Genomic DNA, 12,964 nt, shown 5'->3' with positions numbered 1-12,964 from the left:
CTTTGTCAATAAACCGGTTAAGTGGGGCTCACCTTCGGAGCCATATGACGAGGTGGCCGAGTGGTTAAGGCGATGGACTGCTAATCCATTGGGCTCTGCCCGCGTGGGTTCGAATCCCATCCTCGTCGTGACATCCTTTTCTCAATGGCTCAATTTATAATCTTTTTCCGAAATAAATATTTTTTGATAAACGACGGAGCCATATGACGAGGTGGCCGTGTGGTTAAGGCTATGCACTTCTAATCCAATGAGCTCAATTTGTTATCCTTTTCAACAATAAATTTAACAGATACTTAGTGAATCTTAATGGCTCCTTTATTTTCTAGCCAACTTTCTGTGCATACTTACCAATCCGTTACATAAACTGACTGCCACCGATGAAAACGGGATATCATTAACTTTCCCTTTATACATACAGTCACTAGTGAGAGGTCGTACTGTAGCCGTGTCATTGTCATACTCCTCGATAATAGCATAAGGAGGCAAAAGTTTTTTCGCTTGTTTCAGTTTCAAAACTAGTTTCTCTTCGTTTATATTCAAAGTGATGAAAAATTTATGACGCTTCCCGCGGTGGTGATGATGATGAGTATTGTTGTTGCCGTCGTCGCTATGGGTACTGCGTCGTGAACGCGAACGCCGTGGCGACGCACCGGAAGTGACGTCGTATGATATGAAATCTCCCCTCTCGTCGGAAATGTATGGAACTACAACCTGATAGTGATTTCCTGAATAAGAAGAATTTTGATAAATGAAGATGTTTTCAACGTTACTGCGGCAATCGAGGATTCCACTTATGGCAAGCGAGGATCCGTCGAGTGTCGCTAGTAGTTACTCGGTCTTCCGCGTTTTATTTCTTCTCCATTTCGGTTAAAATCAAATTTCAGTAAACATTTGCTTCCTACCAAGTATGTAATAGGGAAATGAATTTGATATATATGGTGCGTTCTGTGATTATGATTCGGAGCCTAACAAAATCAGTTCAGATGTGATTGTTTAAAGCGTAAGATAAGATAAGATAATTTATTCCTCTCCCATTTCAAAAAATTATTTTCCCTCCACACACCCTGGAAATGCCATGGTATGTGGAGGGAAAAATAATTTTGTTTACAAATATCTAGATATATCAAGAGAAAAATAAAAAAAATTTTAAAAACGGATGAACAAGGCTGTTTACAATAATCATATACAAATACATGTACTATATTTACAATGCACTTCAGACTGCAGAAGGGATCTAAACCAGCTTTGACAAATTTTGCTAATTGGAGTTTTTAATACGTCAAAGTTTCTAAATGTGTCTAAATTTGGAATGATTTCGCGTTCGATTCAGTAGAGAAGTGCACAATCAAAAAGAAAATATAATTCCTCCCCAACAACATCGTAAGACCGAGTGCTCGTCATGCCATCTGGCGGGATGGTCTTGCTCCATTGCTTGATTCGATGCCAATGTATAAAGGTAAATGTACCTAACACAGTTTAACTGGATACTATAACGCTCGAAACGAGCATGATTTACTCACCTACTGATACTTTAATAGTAGGTTCGCTGGCCTCAGTGGGAAACTGTAAAAACAGTGAAAGAAAAATATATACGTACATCTAATCTTGAATTAATCTTTTTTGCGAAGGTCTTCTGCGCAGATAACCTAAACACTTCTTCTAGTTTTTTTTGTGTGTGTGGCCAAAAGCAAAGGCTTTCAAAAATATTTTCTGCGAATGCATCAGCTTTACTTAATTTTGCGTAAAACTGCGGCAACGTTGAATGCGTTAACCGATGACGTCACTGCGTACAGAGCAGCCACCCACCGGTAAACGGCTTCGGCGAACTCAAAAAGATTCAGGTGCACAGAAACGTAAGGCGTATGTTTGCAATACGAAAATATTAAGATCTTTCTGTTCATTCCAAGAAAGTAGCGGGATGTTACCGATCTACCAACGCAGCCTGACCGATTTTCTTAAATTTTTAAGTTTACTTTAATGATCCAAACCTTGAAATTCTAAAACGAATATCCAATGACACTTATGGCGTCTGCGTGCAATTTTTAGCCAGTTCATCATCGGGATAATTTACACGTCATATCGTAATAAGATTTGTAGCTCGAAGATGTTTAGTATGCATAGAATTGTCACAGTGTAGTATCAGTAAAAAAGATGGATGACCATTATTGTAATACGAGACAGAAATCAATTTCTGTTTCGCCGATCATACAACAACTTATCACTAAACCGTTCAGCCGTTCCGAGAGCTACATAATTCTTCAGGGATTATATCTAAACGCGATTGCGCAATTTATTCTACAAAATTGATTAATAGTTTACAGCAAATTAGCGGCATTCGCGAGTTTTTCAGTGATGGAGTGTTACGGAAACACTTCACAAATGTCGCATGATTTGCTGCGTAACATGGGAAACTAACTTGGAAAGTTTATTGATGCCTTGAAAGATGATACATATAAATCTTCCCTGACGTTGTTGACAATGCTAAACTGGCTGACGCGCAGGCCACGTTTTGGTGGAAAGTTTACGTCGACAGTTTGTTTTGGTTAAATTGAAATATCGACAACCAGTCTAGGCCCCAATATTGATGACGTATTGCAAATACACTCACACGCTACCCTAATTGCCATTGTAATTCAAATTAAAAAATACATTTATATTCATTAGATACAAAATAGTAGTCATGAAATCATTTAGTAACAAAATATACGCCAATTTCCACAATTGTAATTGTCATTTCAGCGGAACGTTCGTTTTATACAGAATCGTAATAACCGGTATCAAATGTATGGAACCCTTGTATCGATGACGTAGTGCACATCGACTCACACATTACTCAATAATAACGCATACTATGTTATCAATGCATTAAAACATTTTTAAAACGGTTTTTACGGCGTCACAAACTAGAAATCAACTTCAAATCTTCGGGTAGAACCCTGGATTTCGAGTTGTCTCGTGTTTTGTATAAATGTTTCTGCATTTACGTGATTAGACTGGACTATTATATTTGCGATGGTCACCTGTAAGACCTGGCAACTTGCGAATCAATGAATCAGTGTTTCGTCGAATCACTTCCTGATTCATAGATTCGCAATATCATCGCAATATTCAGTAAGAAAAACGAAACGTAATGATGTCGTTCTCGGTATCCAGGCATAAAACCGCATGACTCCAGGTGAGCTATACCGCGCCCTCGTGTCTGCTTCATTAGCTTCATCGTCAGTCTGATTACTCGATCGACCTGGTTGTCTGCCAGGTATACTGTCCACATGAACCGGTTGCCGGTCGAGGGGCTCGCTGTCGATAGTTTCCTGCGGTCGTATTTGTCTGGCGGAAGACAATCTCGCAGTCTTCTTCAGTCTCACGAAGCGTTTGAAGCATTAATTAGAGCGACCTATAAATCTTTACAGTTTAACCGTGTTTAACTATTTGAACGACTGAAAGCAATTACCACAAATCAGTTCAACAGCTTTTTATAGAGCAAGATGAACGACCGACAATACAATTCAAATGCTATATATGTGCATAGACATAATCTTATACGTGCTTGAGTTTCATAAATACTTCGTAAAAATTGAAATAAGTCGCGAGATGATTTCGACGGCGTTCGGGGTTTTTATCGGTTGCCGGACGGCACGAGTATTTCCGCAACGGTTATTATGGTTGATTACGATGCCGTTACAGGAATGTAGCGACAAGCGCGCAGACGTCCCTGGGATAATCCACTTGACACTCGTATTCCAGACGAAGCCGTCGTCGATTTTTTTCTCAATGTAAGAAGATGTCTTAAAGCTTTTAAAGCAAGCATCGGTTACGTTTATCGCGATGTTATGAACATGCAGGAATTCTAACGAGTTTAGTACAATTTTACACCAATCTTTATTCTATCCACTCTAAATTGTCTGCTAGTTAAAACAAACTGTGATTTCATCTGGAGTAAGAGCTTTGTCATCTGATTTATCGAGGACTTCGAAGTCATAGATTGCAAACGGGTGCAGAAAAAAAAATCGCTTCTAAACAAAAGCCAGATCATGTGTATACATTTATAACAGCAAGATATGATTTTACTAAGTGAAACAGCTTTCGTGTATAATTCGGAAAACGGCCAATAAATAAACAGTTTTTTAGTCGATCTTACCTGATTCTCATGTAACAAACACAATATAAACACTAGTTTCAGTGCTGCCCGCGGAACCTCTGAGATCATTTTTCCTCCTTGATTTGAAAGAGCTTGAAATATCGAGAAACGATTCATATATGATAAATCTTCATCGTCGAATTGTGATAAAGCGTAAATCCTGCAGGAGTACTGTTGTGATACGGCGAGTAACTCCGATAGACTGACCGCACGTTACTTGTTGCACCAGCCCCGGTTATTCCCGATGCTATAAATGATTCACTATCGCCCCGCCAGAACGATTCATATATAAACCAGGTGGATTTGTTTTCTTCCGTCGTTGCTGGCACGGTACAAACCCCAACAATGACTACTAATAAGCCTCAAAATTCTAGTACCAAGCAGCTCCGTTATTTCACGTAGATCGGAAATAAACTTCGATCGAACTAGCCAATGAAAGCGTCAGCGGTTTTAAAAGTACAGTCTCATTAAAAAAAAAATCTACCCGAAACGCGTTACCTCGCCGAATGTCACGACCTCAAGGTAAATTCTATATAGCTTCCGGATGTAAACGTTTTTTTTCTTTCACACTACCACCAGGCGTTCTCTATACTGTTGTGTTTATATATTTGATAGTATCGTTATTACGCTATGTTCATACACCTGAGACATGAAAGCGCGCTGCGTAGAAAAAAAACACATCAACGTTTGAACTGATTACGAAATGCTGGTTGAACACTTCGATTTCTTTGATTTGCGTCGAGAGGTTTCTTTCTGGCGCGTCGATAGCGAATTCCCGTAATGTGCCGCAAATGAAACGCGCGTAGCTTTAATCATTCATTAATCGCGATCTTTTTTCCCCGAAATATCAATTTGTTGCTTCTTCGACGATTCCGCACTCCGCGATGCGAGAGTTGAGTTTTCTTCTCGCGCAGTGCGGTTTCAAAACAGCGGGATTATTGAAACTCTCTCGTTACTAGTGCGGAAAAGTCTGTTCGTAACTTCAGACAGACAGAACAGGAAAAAACCGGTTAATTTATTCCTTCGTTTTCCAACGTTTTCGCGTCGAAATAATATCCAGTTCGTGGACTCATGCACCGCAAAGAAAGTGCAGAAAATGAACCTTGAAATGTCTCACTGTCTTCGCAGTGACGCGCGCGACACACCAACTAATAGCTCGCTTCCTAAATAACCACCACTCAACTGTCATTATGATGAAAACGTTGACGGTTTTTAGTTCTCCTTCTCGTCACATCTCAAGTAGTCAAACACAGCAGTAGCAATGGTTAAGATTTCTCTCTCTCTCTCCCTCCCTGATTGAGTTAGTGTTTACAGAGTATTGGTAGCTATAGTCTCTGTTATCATGACCCGAATTCTAAGACAAACGTATCTTTGTATTTTTGACGCGCTTTAGTTCGGATTGGGTTTTTTTTCTTTTTTTTGTGCCAGTCTCTCGCGCTAGTCGTAAACCGTGTTAACTCGACGTCTGGGTTTTGATAATGCGACGAAGAATGACTTTTATTGTGAGTCTGTATGGCCGGGGGAGATGTCTTAGTTATTTGATAAATTGCGACCTGGTTTCATTGAAAAAGAAAATTGACTACTGAACAAAATGAAAGAACAAACCAAATATATTTCCATATATACAATCCTCGGTGTATGCAGGGGTCAGTGTTGATGCAGGGATCAGTTGCACGGTCGTGACTTCAGTCGGTATAAGTTATAACTAGTTTTGTTAGATTGACTATAGAACTAAGATGGTCTTAGATTGCTTTTAAATCTGGGCCATGACTACGCAACCGACGCAACCGACGCAACCGACGCAACCGACGCAACCGACGCAACCGACGCCTGAACTTTTGTTGGGGAACGAAATCTTTTTTTGATCTTGAAATAGGGATTGACCATGCATGTAATTCATTTTATTGGTAGAGTTTATTACAAACCCATCACTCCTGCTGGGATCGCAGGGTGGATCTAGTGGGGGGGGGGGGGTCACATTTGAAGTGCCCTCAAAAATGTCACCACAAAAATTTTTGGACCAAGGTTTTCCACCGATATAATAAGTTATTCAACGCGTGAAATTACCAAAGGCACCCCCTAAAATGTGTAGAAGTATCCGGATTACGTGGTGTTTCGTAAAGAGTGTCCTTTTTCTTATTGGACACCCCCCTCCCATGGAAAATCCTAGATCTGCCTCTGGAAACAGGGGGTTAGATGTTGACATCGGAAATCCAAGTACAGGTATAGTTGCGAGATCAGCGGTAGAATTTACAGAATTGTTTGTTTAAATCATAGTACATAGTTGGAAATGTCGGTTAACAATAAAATTCGTGCGTCTTGTCAGAAAAGAAAATTTCCTATATCCGATTAAATCATGGAAAAGATTTCTCGAAAATCACGATACTGGATTCTCGAATTAGAGCCCCGCCATTAACCTAATGATATCGAAGATGAACTTTGACATTCTATTTAATGAAATATGATATTCTAAATACCCTGTACATTTCCGAGTTGAAGTGACGGTTGATTGCACCGTTTTCAATAACCACGCACGAATTCTCGTTGTTGAACCTTAATACAAACAAGGAGCTATATTAATGTACAATTTGAATTGGAGTTGTTTTTTTTCTCTCACAAGGACGGGTTTTCGCACGAGAACTGCGCGATAGGTGATTTTAATTCAGAGAACAATATTACATTGTCCGTTTCCGTCATCGATTCTATGGTAGATGTCAATTTTTCCTCCTAAGTTAAACAAAGAAGCCCCCCGGCTATGAAAACAGCGTGTCATGTGTGTGCATTTAAACCTACGAGAGGTTTTCCATGTTTCTGCAGTTAAAAAATAACCGTTCTCAACAAGTTGCGACATCTAACGGCCATCTAAAGAAGGATTATACTTGTCTAACGGTCGTCTTGTTACGATGTTTGCGCGATAAACGTCTTATAAATATCAATAAACACAACAAATCGTGCAGGTTTTAACAGTTTTTCCAACATTGGAATTTGGTAGATTGGAAATTGTGCTACGTTGTGCGACGTTGGAATCACGGCAATTCATCCATCTACGCTGTTTGGATATTCCTTCGCACTGGAAGGCCGCAATCGTTGTAAATTGGTTCGCTGAAAAAATAACATTCAGATGTCAATTCTTCAGTAATTCGTTACGCATATTTCTCGTGGTAATGACTTGACTTACAAATCCGCCTCACTCGGTAACGGTTTATCAAAACCCTCTTTGTCGCTTAGCCAGTAAGTATGCTGCACCCCTTTTCCCTGCAACGAACATGTTAAGTGGTATATGTACGGTAGCAGTACAAAAAAAACTTTTACCTTCATATAACATCTCTTACCATTTGTTTTATATATATATATATATATATATATATATATATATATATATATATATATATATATATATATATATATATATATATATATATATATATATATATATATATATATATATATATATATATATATATATATATATATATATATATATATATATATATATATATATATATATATATATATATATATATATATATATATTTAGCGCTGTATAAATAAATGAAAATTATCATTATCATAAGCATTATCTATGATATACTTTCAGAGGATTAGAACTCCCCCACACCAAACCAACCTAAGAGAACTGAAGTACAAATGATTTTCATCGCATCCTTATACGCGGTTAAATACATGGTATTGATTTACCTTGATTTCCATCTTACCCCTGTCCTCAATCTGGTAACCTTCCAGTTTCATCAGAGCATCGCACGCTTGTTGACTCAAATGTATTCGCAAACCTAAAATAGGAATGAAATGAAGTCAGCGATGCGCCATTCATTGTACAAAGACTACCATAGTTTTAAGAAGCTTTCGTATCTTCTACGCATTTTTTTCTAAGCACGCTGCACCTTTTCCATTTGATTCCATTCTGGATGCAGTATTCACAGTGTCACCAAACAGACAATACCTAGGCATAGACAACCCGACCACTCCTATCAAAATAAAACAAATTGCGCACAAGCCTTAGATAAAAGTAAGCCATTTCGAAAATTCTATTCTCAAAATGTTAAGCGTGCGTTTGCCTTTTAATCCAAGTCATTTCGAAAGAGATTTGTGTTTCAAATGCTGTTTCTTACCTGCGCAACAGGACCCCGTGTGAATACCAATACGAACTTGTATCTGTATATCGGGCATGTGCGCAACTTTGAAACTGAGAACAGAACTGAGCAAATCGAGGGCCATTTCGGCAATTTCTCCAGCGTGCCTCTCTCCGTTCCGTTCCGGTAAACCGCTTACCACCATGTAAGCATCGCCGATAGTTTCAACCTATAATATTTCAGTCTTTCATTTCATAAATTCGTTTTATTACTTTTTCAAGCGGCAGACATTGTGCTACTTTTTTAGAATGTACAACAGATTGACAATCATCAGGACCTCGGAAATCAAAATATATGATTGTCAAGCCGAGGACCTGAAAACATAAATCACAGGAAGAGATTTTTAAAAGCTTTAGACTGGCAAAACATACAGTTCGTTTGGATAGCGAGATGGATTCATCTTCACCCGTCAAGGGATCCGAACCCACTACGCTGAAGCTGTTCGCCGAACCCCTTGACCTCACGAGTCGTTGGAGTCGTTACTAGCCGACCAGAATCCGGTCGTACCAATCACAGCGCTTGTAACAAACGACTTTAGGCTTCTATTGGTTTTCCCGTTAAATAGACCAATCAGCGAACGTTTTACTGAACAAGGAAGTATTTCGCAAATCGATATATGACGTCATGCGCAACAGCGCCAGTAATGAAATCACGCTTCGTGAGGCCAGGGGGCTGGTGGAAGCGAGTTCGGGAGTGATACCGGACCCCTGGCAAGCGAGGATGAGATGGATAGAGATTTTGAAGTAAATCACAATTTGAAATGCTCACCTTATAGACATCATATCGTTCTATTGTGCTGTCGAAAAGCGTATAGAGATCGTTCAACAGATCGACTACCTGGATAGGCGTGCTTAACGCCGAGATCGTCGTGAATTTTACGATATCCGAGAAAAATATCGTCACAGATTGAAACACTTCGGGGCTGATACTTTCGCCAGATTTCAACTTTTCAGCTATCGAACTAACGCAAAATAGGAATGTAAAAACGAAGGCAGATGAATCGAGTTGCAAATGCGTATACGGACAATACGTGGCGGATTTTGGGCGTTGCCCTGGCCCTTATTTTTTGCCAACATAACATTTTCAAACCTGTGTAACGATTAAGAGAAGTGACAGTGAAATTACGCGCACTCGCCGGGGATCGAACCCGGGTCTCGTGCGTAGAAAGCAAGCGTGTTTGCTATAGCCATTAGACCAATAGAACTAGTCCACTTGGCCCGTGGTTATGCAGCTTCTCCTATATGCGTAACACCTGGATAGAAAAGTTACACTGAGAGTGACAAATACTTGTTGGTCATTTTGTTTTAGAACCACTCTTAGTAGATGCTGAAGAAATCATCTGAATCTTAAAGGCAGTGTGTCAAGCACAATTTACATGTATACAACTAGGCCTAGGAAGGTTCGGGCCCCTTCGTTTCTAGATTCCTGGATCCGCCCCTGCGATCTATGAATTTATTGTACCTAGGTAGCATTCTGTGCAGTAACATATCGGTTTTCTTTTTCTCCTCGACCAGTTCTTCAGTTCTGTGTTCTACTAATTCCTCTAGATTATTCGCGTAGCGTTCCATCATCTTCAACATATTATCCATAATGTTCAATCGCCTGCAAACATAATATATTCCATTTACAATCGGATCAATGAGCAAAATAAAAAAAGTTTTCAAAGAAATCTGCAAAATTTGGAAATCGATTATTTGTCAGTTATGCATGAATTTTCCAATCTTACCTTCCCATTTGTCAGTTATGCATGAATTTTCCAATCTTACCTTCCCTTGTTGATTTCTTTCTGACTGTTTTTAATGTCGCCGATTGTTGGTCGATGTTCCGGTTTTTCTTGCCAACATTGTTTCATCAGATCTACGAATCGAGCGTCAGTGACCTCAACGTCTTTCTGTCCCTCGGTATCAGGTCGATACGGCCGAGTTTGAGCGATAGAATCGCGAACACGCTGCACGATATCTATCGTTCGAGACCGATAGTATGTATCATTTAGCAAATAAGCCTTTTTACAGTTTCCAGGCGCCATTTTTTGGGTACCCGCCGGGTCCGTCCGCATTGTTGAATTTTTTGTCCCTATCTTTGCCCCGTTTGATTTTCTTATTTCGTTCATATATAAGGCTTATTACGTTTACCAGATATATTTCAACAGAAATGATACCAGATTATTGAAGCATAAAGAAGGAAGCATTTTGTTTACCTTGTGGACTGAGTATTTCAGTGCTATAAGGCGTCCGTCGATATATCACTTCGTACAATACTATCCCAAAACTGTAAATGTCACCTGCCTGGGTTCGAACAGAATTACAATCGGGCAATTTGAGAATTTCGGGCGCTGTCCACCATAAACCTGAGCATAAACAACGTTCAAAACGTTATCAAAACTATCGAGAATTGGAGGAATTTTTGCAGAAGCTTAATCAAACATCATATCTGTTCTGTATATCTTTGTAAGCGTATTATATCAATGCATTTTGCACGATCAACGTTTCTATTAGTAAATTTATAGTTTCTTCGATTAGACCTCGATGTCTGAAATTTACGTTTTTCGTGTTTTCAACAAAAATTTGTACGCTTCAGTATGATAGCACGGCATTTTGAACCAACAAGGCAGAACCTGTTATCGCTGCTTTACAGCTATATTTAGTATTCTATTATTATTGCGATCCTGTTAAGATCGGTTCGAACCTTTATAGAATTTGTAGTCGCCGACTTCATCTTGTTTCTGTTCCATCAAACGATTACAGCCGTAATCGGTAATCTTTAAAACCCATCGACTGCTCACTACGCAGTTGGAACTTTTAATTTTGCCGTGAGCTTTCAGCGAACTGCCGTGAATATATGCGAGACCCTGAAAATTCGAGAAATATCCGAGAAACCGTAATCTAGGAGGTTATAGTGATACATTTACAAATACAAGCGGGTATAATCACATTCGTTAAATCTTGAATCAAAGATCTCTTGAATAAGTCATCCAGTTTTATATCATCATTCTCCATGATATCCTGAAATTAAAGCAATTACGCCATTTCTTTATGTACCGTATGAAAAAAGAAATTCAAAATGAAATAGCATGAAATTCTAATTCATTCTCTATTTAATTTCGTATTAGGAGAATACGTATATACTTCAGATACTGCAAGTTACAGAATAGAACGATAACCACACTCAAACGTGGTGAACTGATAATAAGATAAAAACCCACTATCTACAGATTAAAAGAATTTAAAAACAAGAATTTATTTATTCGAACGATCTAAAATATATAGAATACACGACGTTTCGCTCTCACCCTAGAGATCATCGTCAGGTGTGATGACGATAGTGGGTTTTTATCTTATTACTGCAAGTTACCTCTAAACTTCCTTTAGAACAGTACAAATAAAGTAAACAATAATTAGGGTGGTCCACACAAGCGCCGACAAACAGATTGATATTTTCGTGGTTCAAATCCCTCATCTGCAAAAATGATTCATAATTTGTAAAATTATTCGTTGACTCGATTATTGACTGACAGGTCAAGGGCGAAGGACTGTCGTCGACGTCATCGTAATAAACAAATAAAGACACAGTTATCGATTAGAAGGAATAGAAACTGATTTCAACCGGGAATGTCGAGCCTCCATAGCTCAGGGGTTAGAGCACTGGTCTTGTAAACCAGGGGTCGAGAGTTCAAATCTCTCTGGGGGCAGTCACATTTTGCTTCTTTTCACTCATTATTTTGCCATCTATCTTCATTAGTCGTTCAGAAACGATGCGCTGAAACCGCTAACGATCTGGTGACATACCGCAGACGTCGCGGTTAATTTAATTTACGCTTGAACTCACCGCTTTGAATTCGATCAGATCCGTTTTGTTGAGAATGAGAAGTTCTTTGTAGATTTTCTTGATTGCTACGACGTTACCCTTGTAATGACCGATGTTGATGAATTGCTGCTCAGCGTCAAGTTGTATACCTCTTTGCGCCGCTGTTTCAGTAGTGTCGCTCTTCGTGGTTTGAATTACGCCCACTTTTGAATTGCCCATCGATCCTCTAATACTGACGTAACTCATTACCTTTAAATGAAAACGATATATCAACCAAATTAAAGAAACATCCCTGAGTTACGTGCATAAGCTAATATATTCTCTTACAAATTTCTGTAACAACATCTGTAAAAAAAACTAAAAAAGAAACTTAACAAACCTGACTTCCCAACCCTTTTCTCGTTTTATTCAACTTAACTTCATCGTAATTCACTTTCCATAACATTAGTGCCAGTTCCTCTTCAAGTTTCTTCTTTCTTTAGAATATGCCGGTGTAGCGAATGTCAAAAACATGTGAACATACAACAGCATGATTATTTCTTTTTTAGTCAAGATTCAGATCCTGTGAATTCGAAATTTTCTACTTCTATTCGAGGGTTTTTTATTGATGTGAATATATTTGTACCGTATGAGAAAAACAGCGATACCGATGACTGTAGCGAGTACCACCAAAACACATAACACTACGACTATTATTGTCATTGTGCTATTATTCTTTTCATCTGAAAAAAAATAATCAGACCCATATATACATATATACATATATATATAACATGCATGCATGTTGAATCGAGCATAATCGAGCAACGCTTCATCGCAAGAACGCGACGTTTTTCGACTGAGTGCTGCTTTTAAATGCACTTCCCCGATT

General features: G+C 38.8%; 2 protein-coding genes and 2 non-coding genes across 4 annotated transcripts; 2 read left to right on the top strand and 2 right to left on the bottom strand.

Moving 5' to 3' along the window:
* The first annotated feature begins 46 nt into the window (after positions 1–46).
* On the top strand, positions 47–128 carry Trnas-gcu (transfer RNA serine (anticodon GCU)). Its single transcript has one exon. It is a non-coding gene; the product is annotated as a tRNA-Ser (tRNA).
* A 111-nt stretch (positions 129–239) lies between these two features.
* On the bottom strand, positions 240–4,260 carry LOC141904466 (A disintegrin and metalloproteinase with thrombospondin motifs 14-like). Its single transcript, XM_074793055.1, has 4 exons — positions 4,139–4,260; positions 1,521–1,563; positions 349–725; positions 240–266 (listed from the first exon to the last, which is right to left on the bottom strand). The coding sequence occupies exons 1-4, from the start codon at positions 4,253–4,255 to the stop codon at positions 240–242; spliced, it is 564 nt and encodes a 187-aa protein (XP_074649156.1). The 5' UTR covers positions 4,256–4,260.
* Positions 4,261–7,058: 2,798 nt separating this feature from the next.
* On the bottom strand, positions 7,059–12,161 carry LOC141904124 (speract receptor-like). The gene is made up of 13 exons (XM_074792639.1): positions 12,115–12,161; positions 11,641–11,745; positions 11,220–11,291; positions 10,975–11,137; positions 10,487–10,636; positions 10,056–10,248; positions 9,751–9,891; positions 9,058–9,250; positions 8,269–8,458; positions 8,041–8,124; positions 7,838–7,929; positions 7,317–7,393; positions 7,059–7,240 (listed from the first exon to the last, which is right to left on the bottom strand). The coding sequence occupies exons 2-13, from the start codon at positions 11,743–11,745 to the stop codon at positions 7,183–7,185; spliced, it is 1,518 nt and encodes a 505-aa protein (XP_074648740.1). The 5' UTR covers positions 12,115–12,161; the 3' UTR covers positions 7,059–7,182.
* On the top strand, positions 11,905–11,977 carry Trnat-ugu (transfer RNA threonine (anticodon UGU)). Its single transcript has one exon. It is a non-coding gene; the product is annotated as a tRNA-Thr (tRNA).
* Positions 12,162–12,964: the final 803 nt, after the last annotated feature.

Source organism: Tubulanus polymorphus, chromosome 4 (assembly GCF_964204645.1).
Source record: "Tubulanus polymorphus chromosome 4, tnTubPoly1.2, whole genome shotgun sequence".
In the NCBI taxonomy this organism is placed as follows: Eukaryota; Metazoa; Nemertea; class Palaeonemertea; order Tubulaniformes; family Tubulanidae; genus Tubulanus; species Tubulanus polymorphus.
Note: the sequence above shows the minus strand (reverse complement) of the source record. Positions and strands in the feature narration are given on the sequence as shown.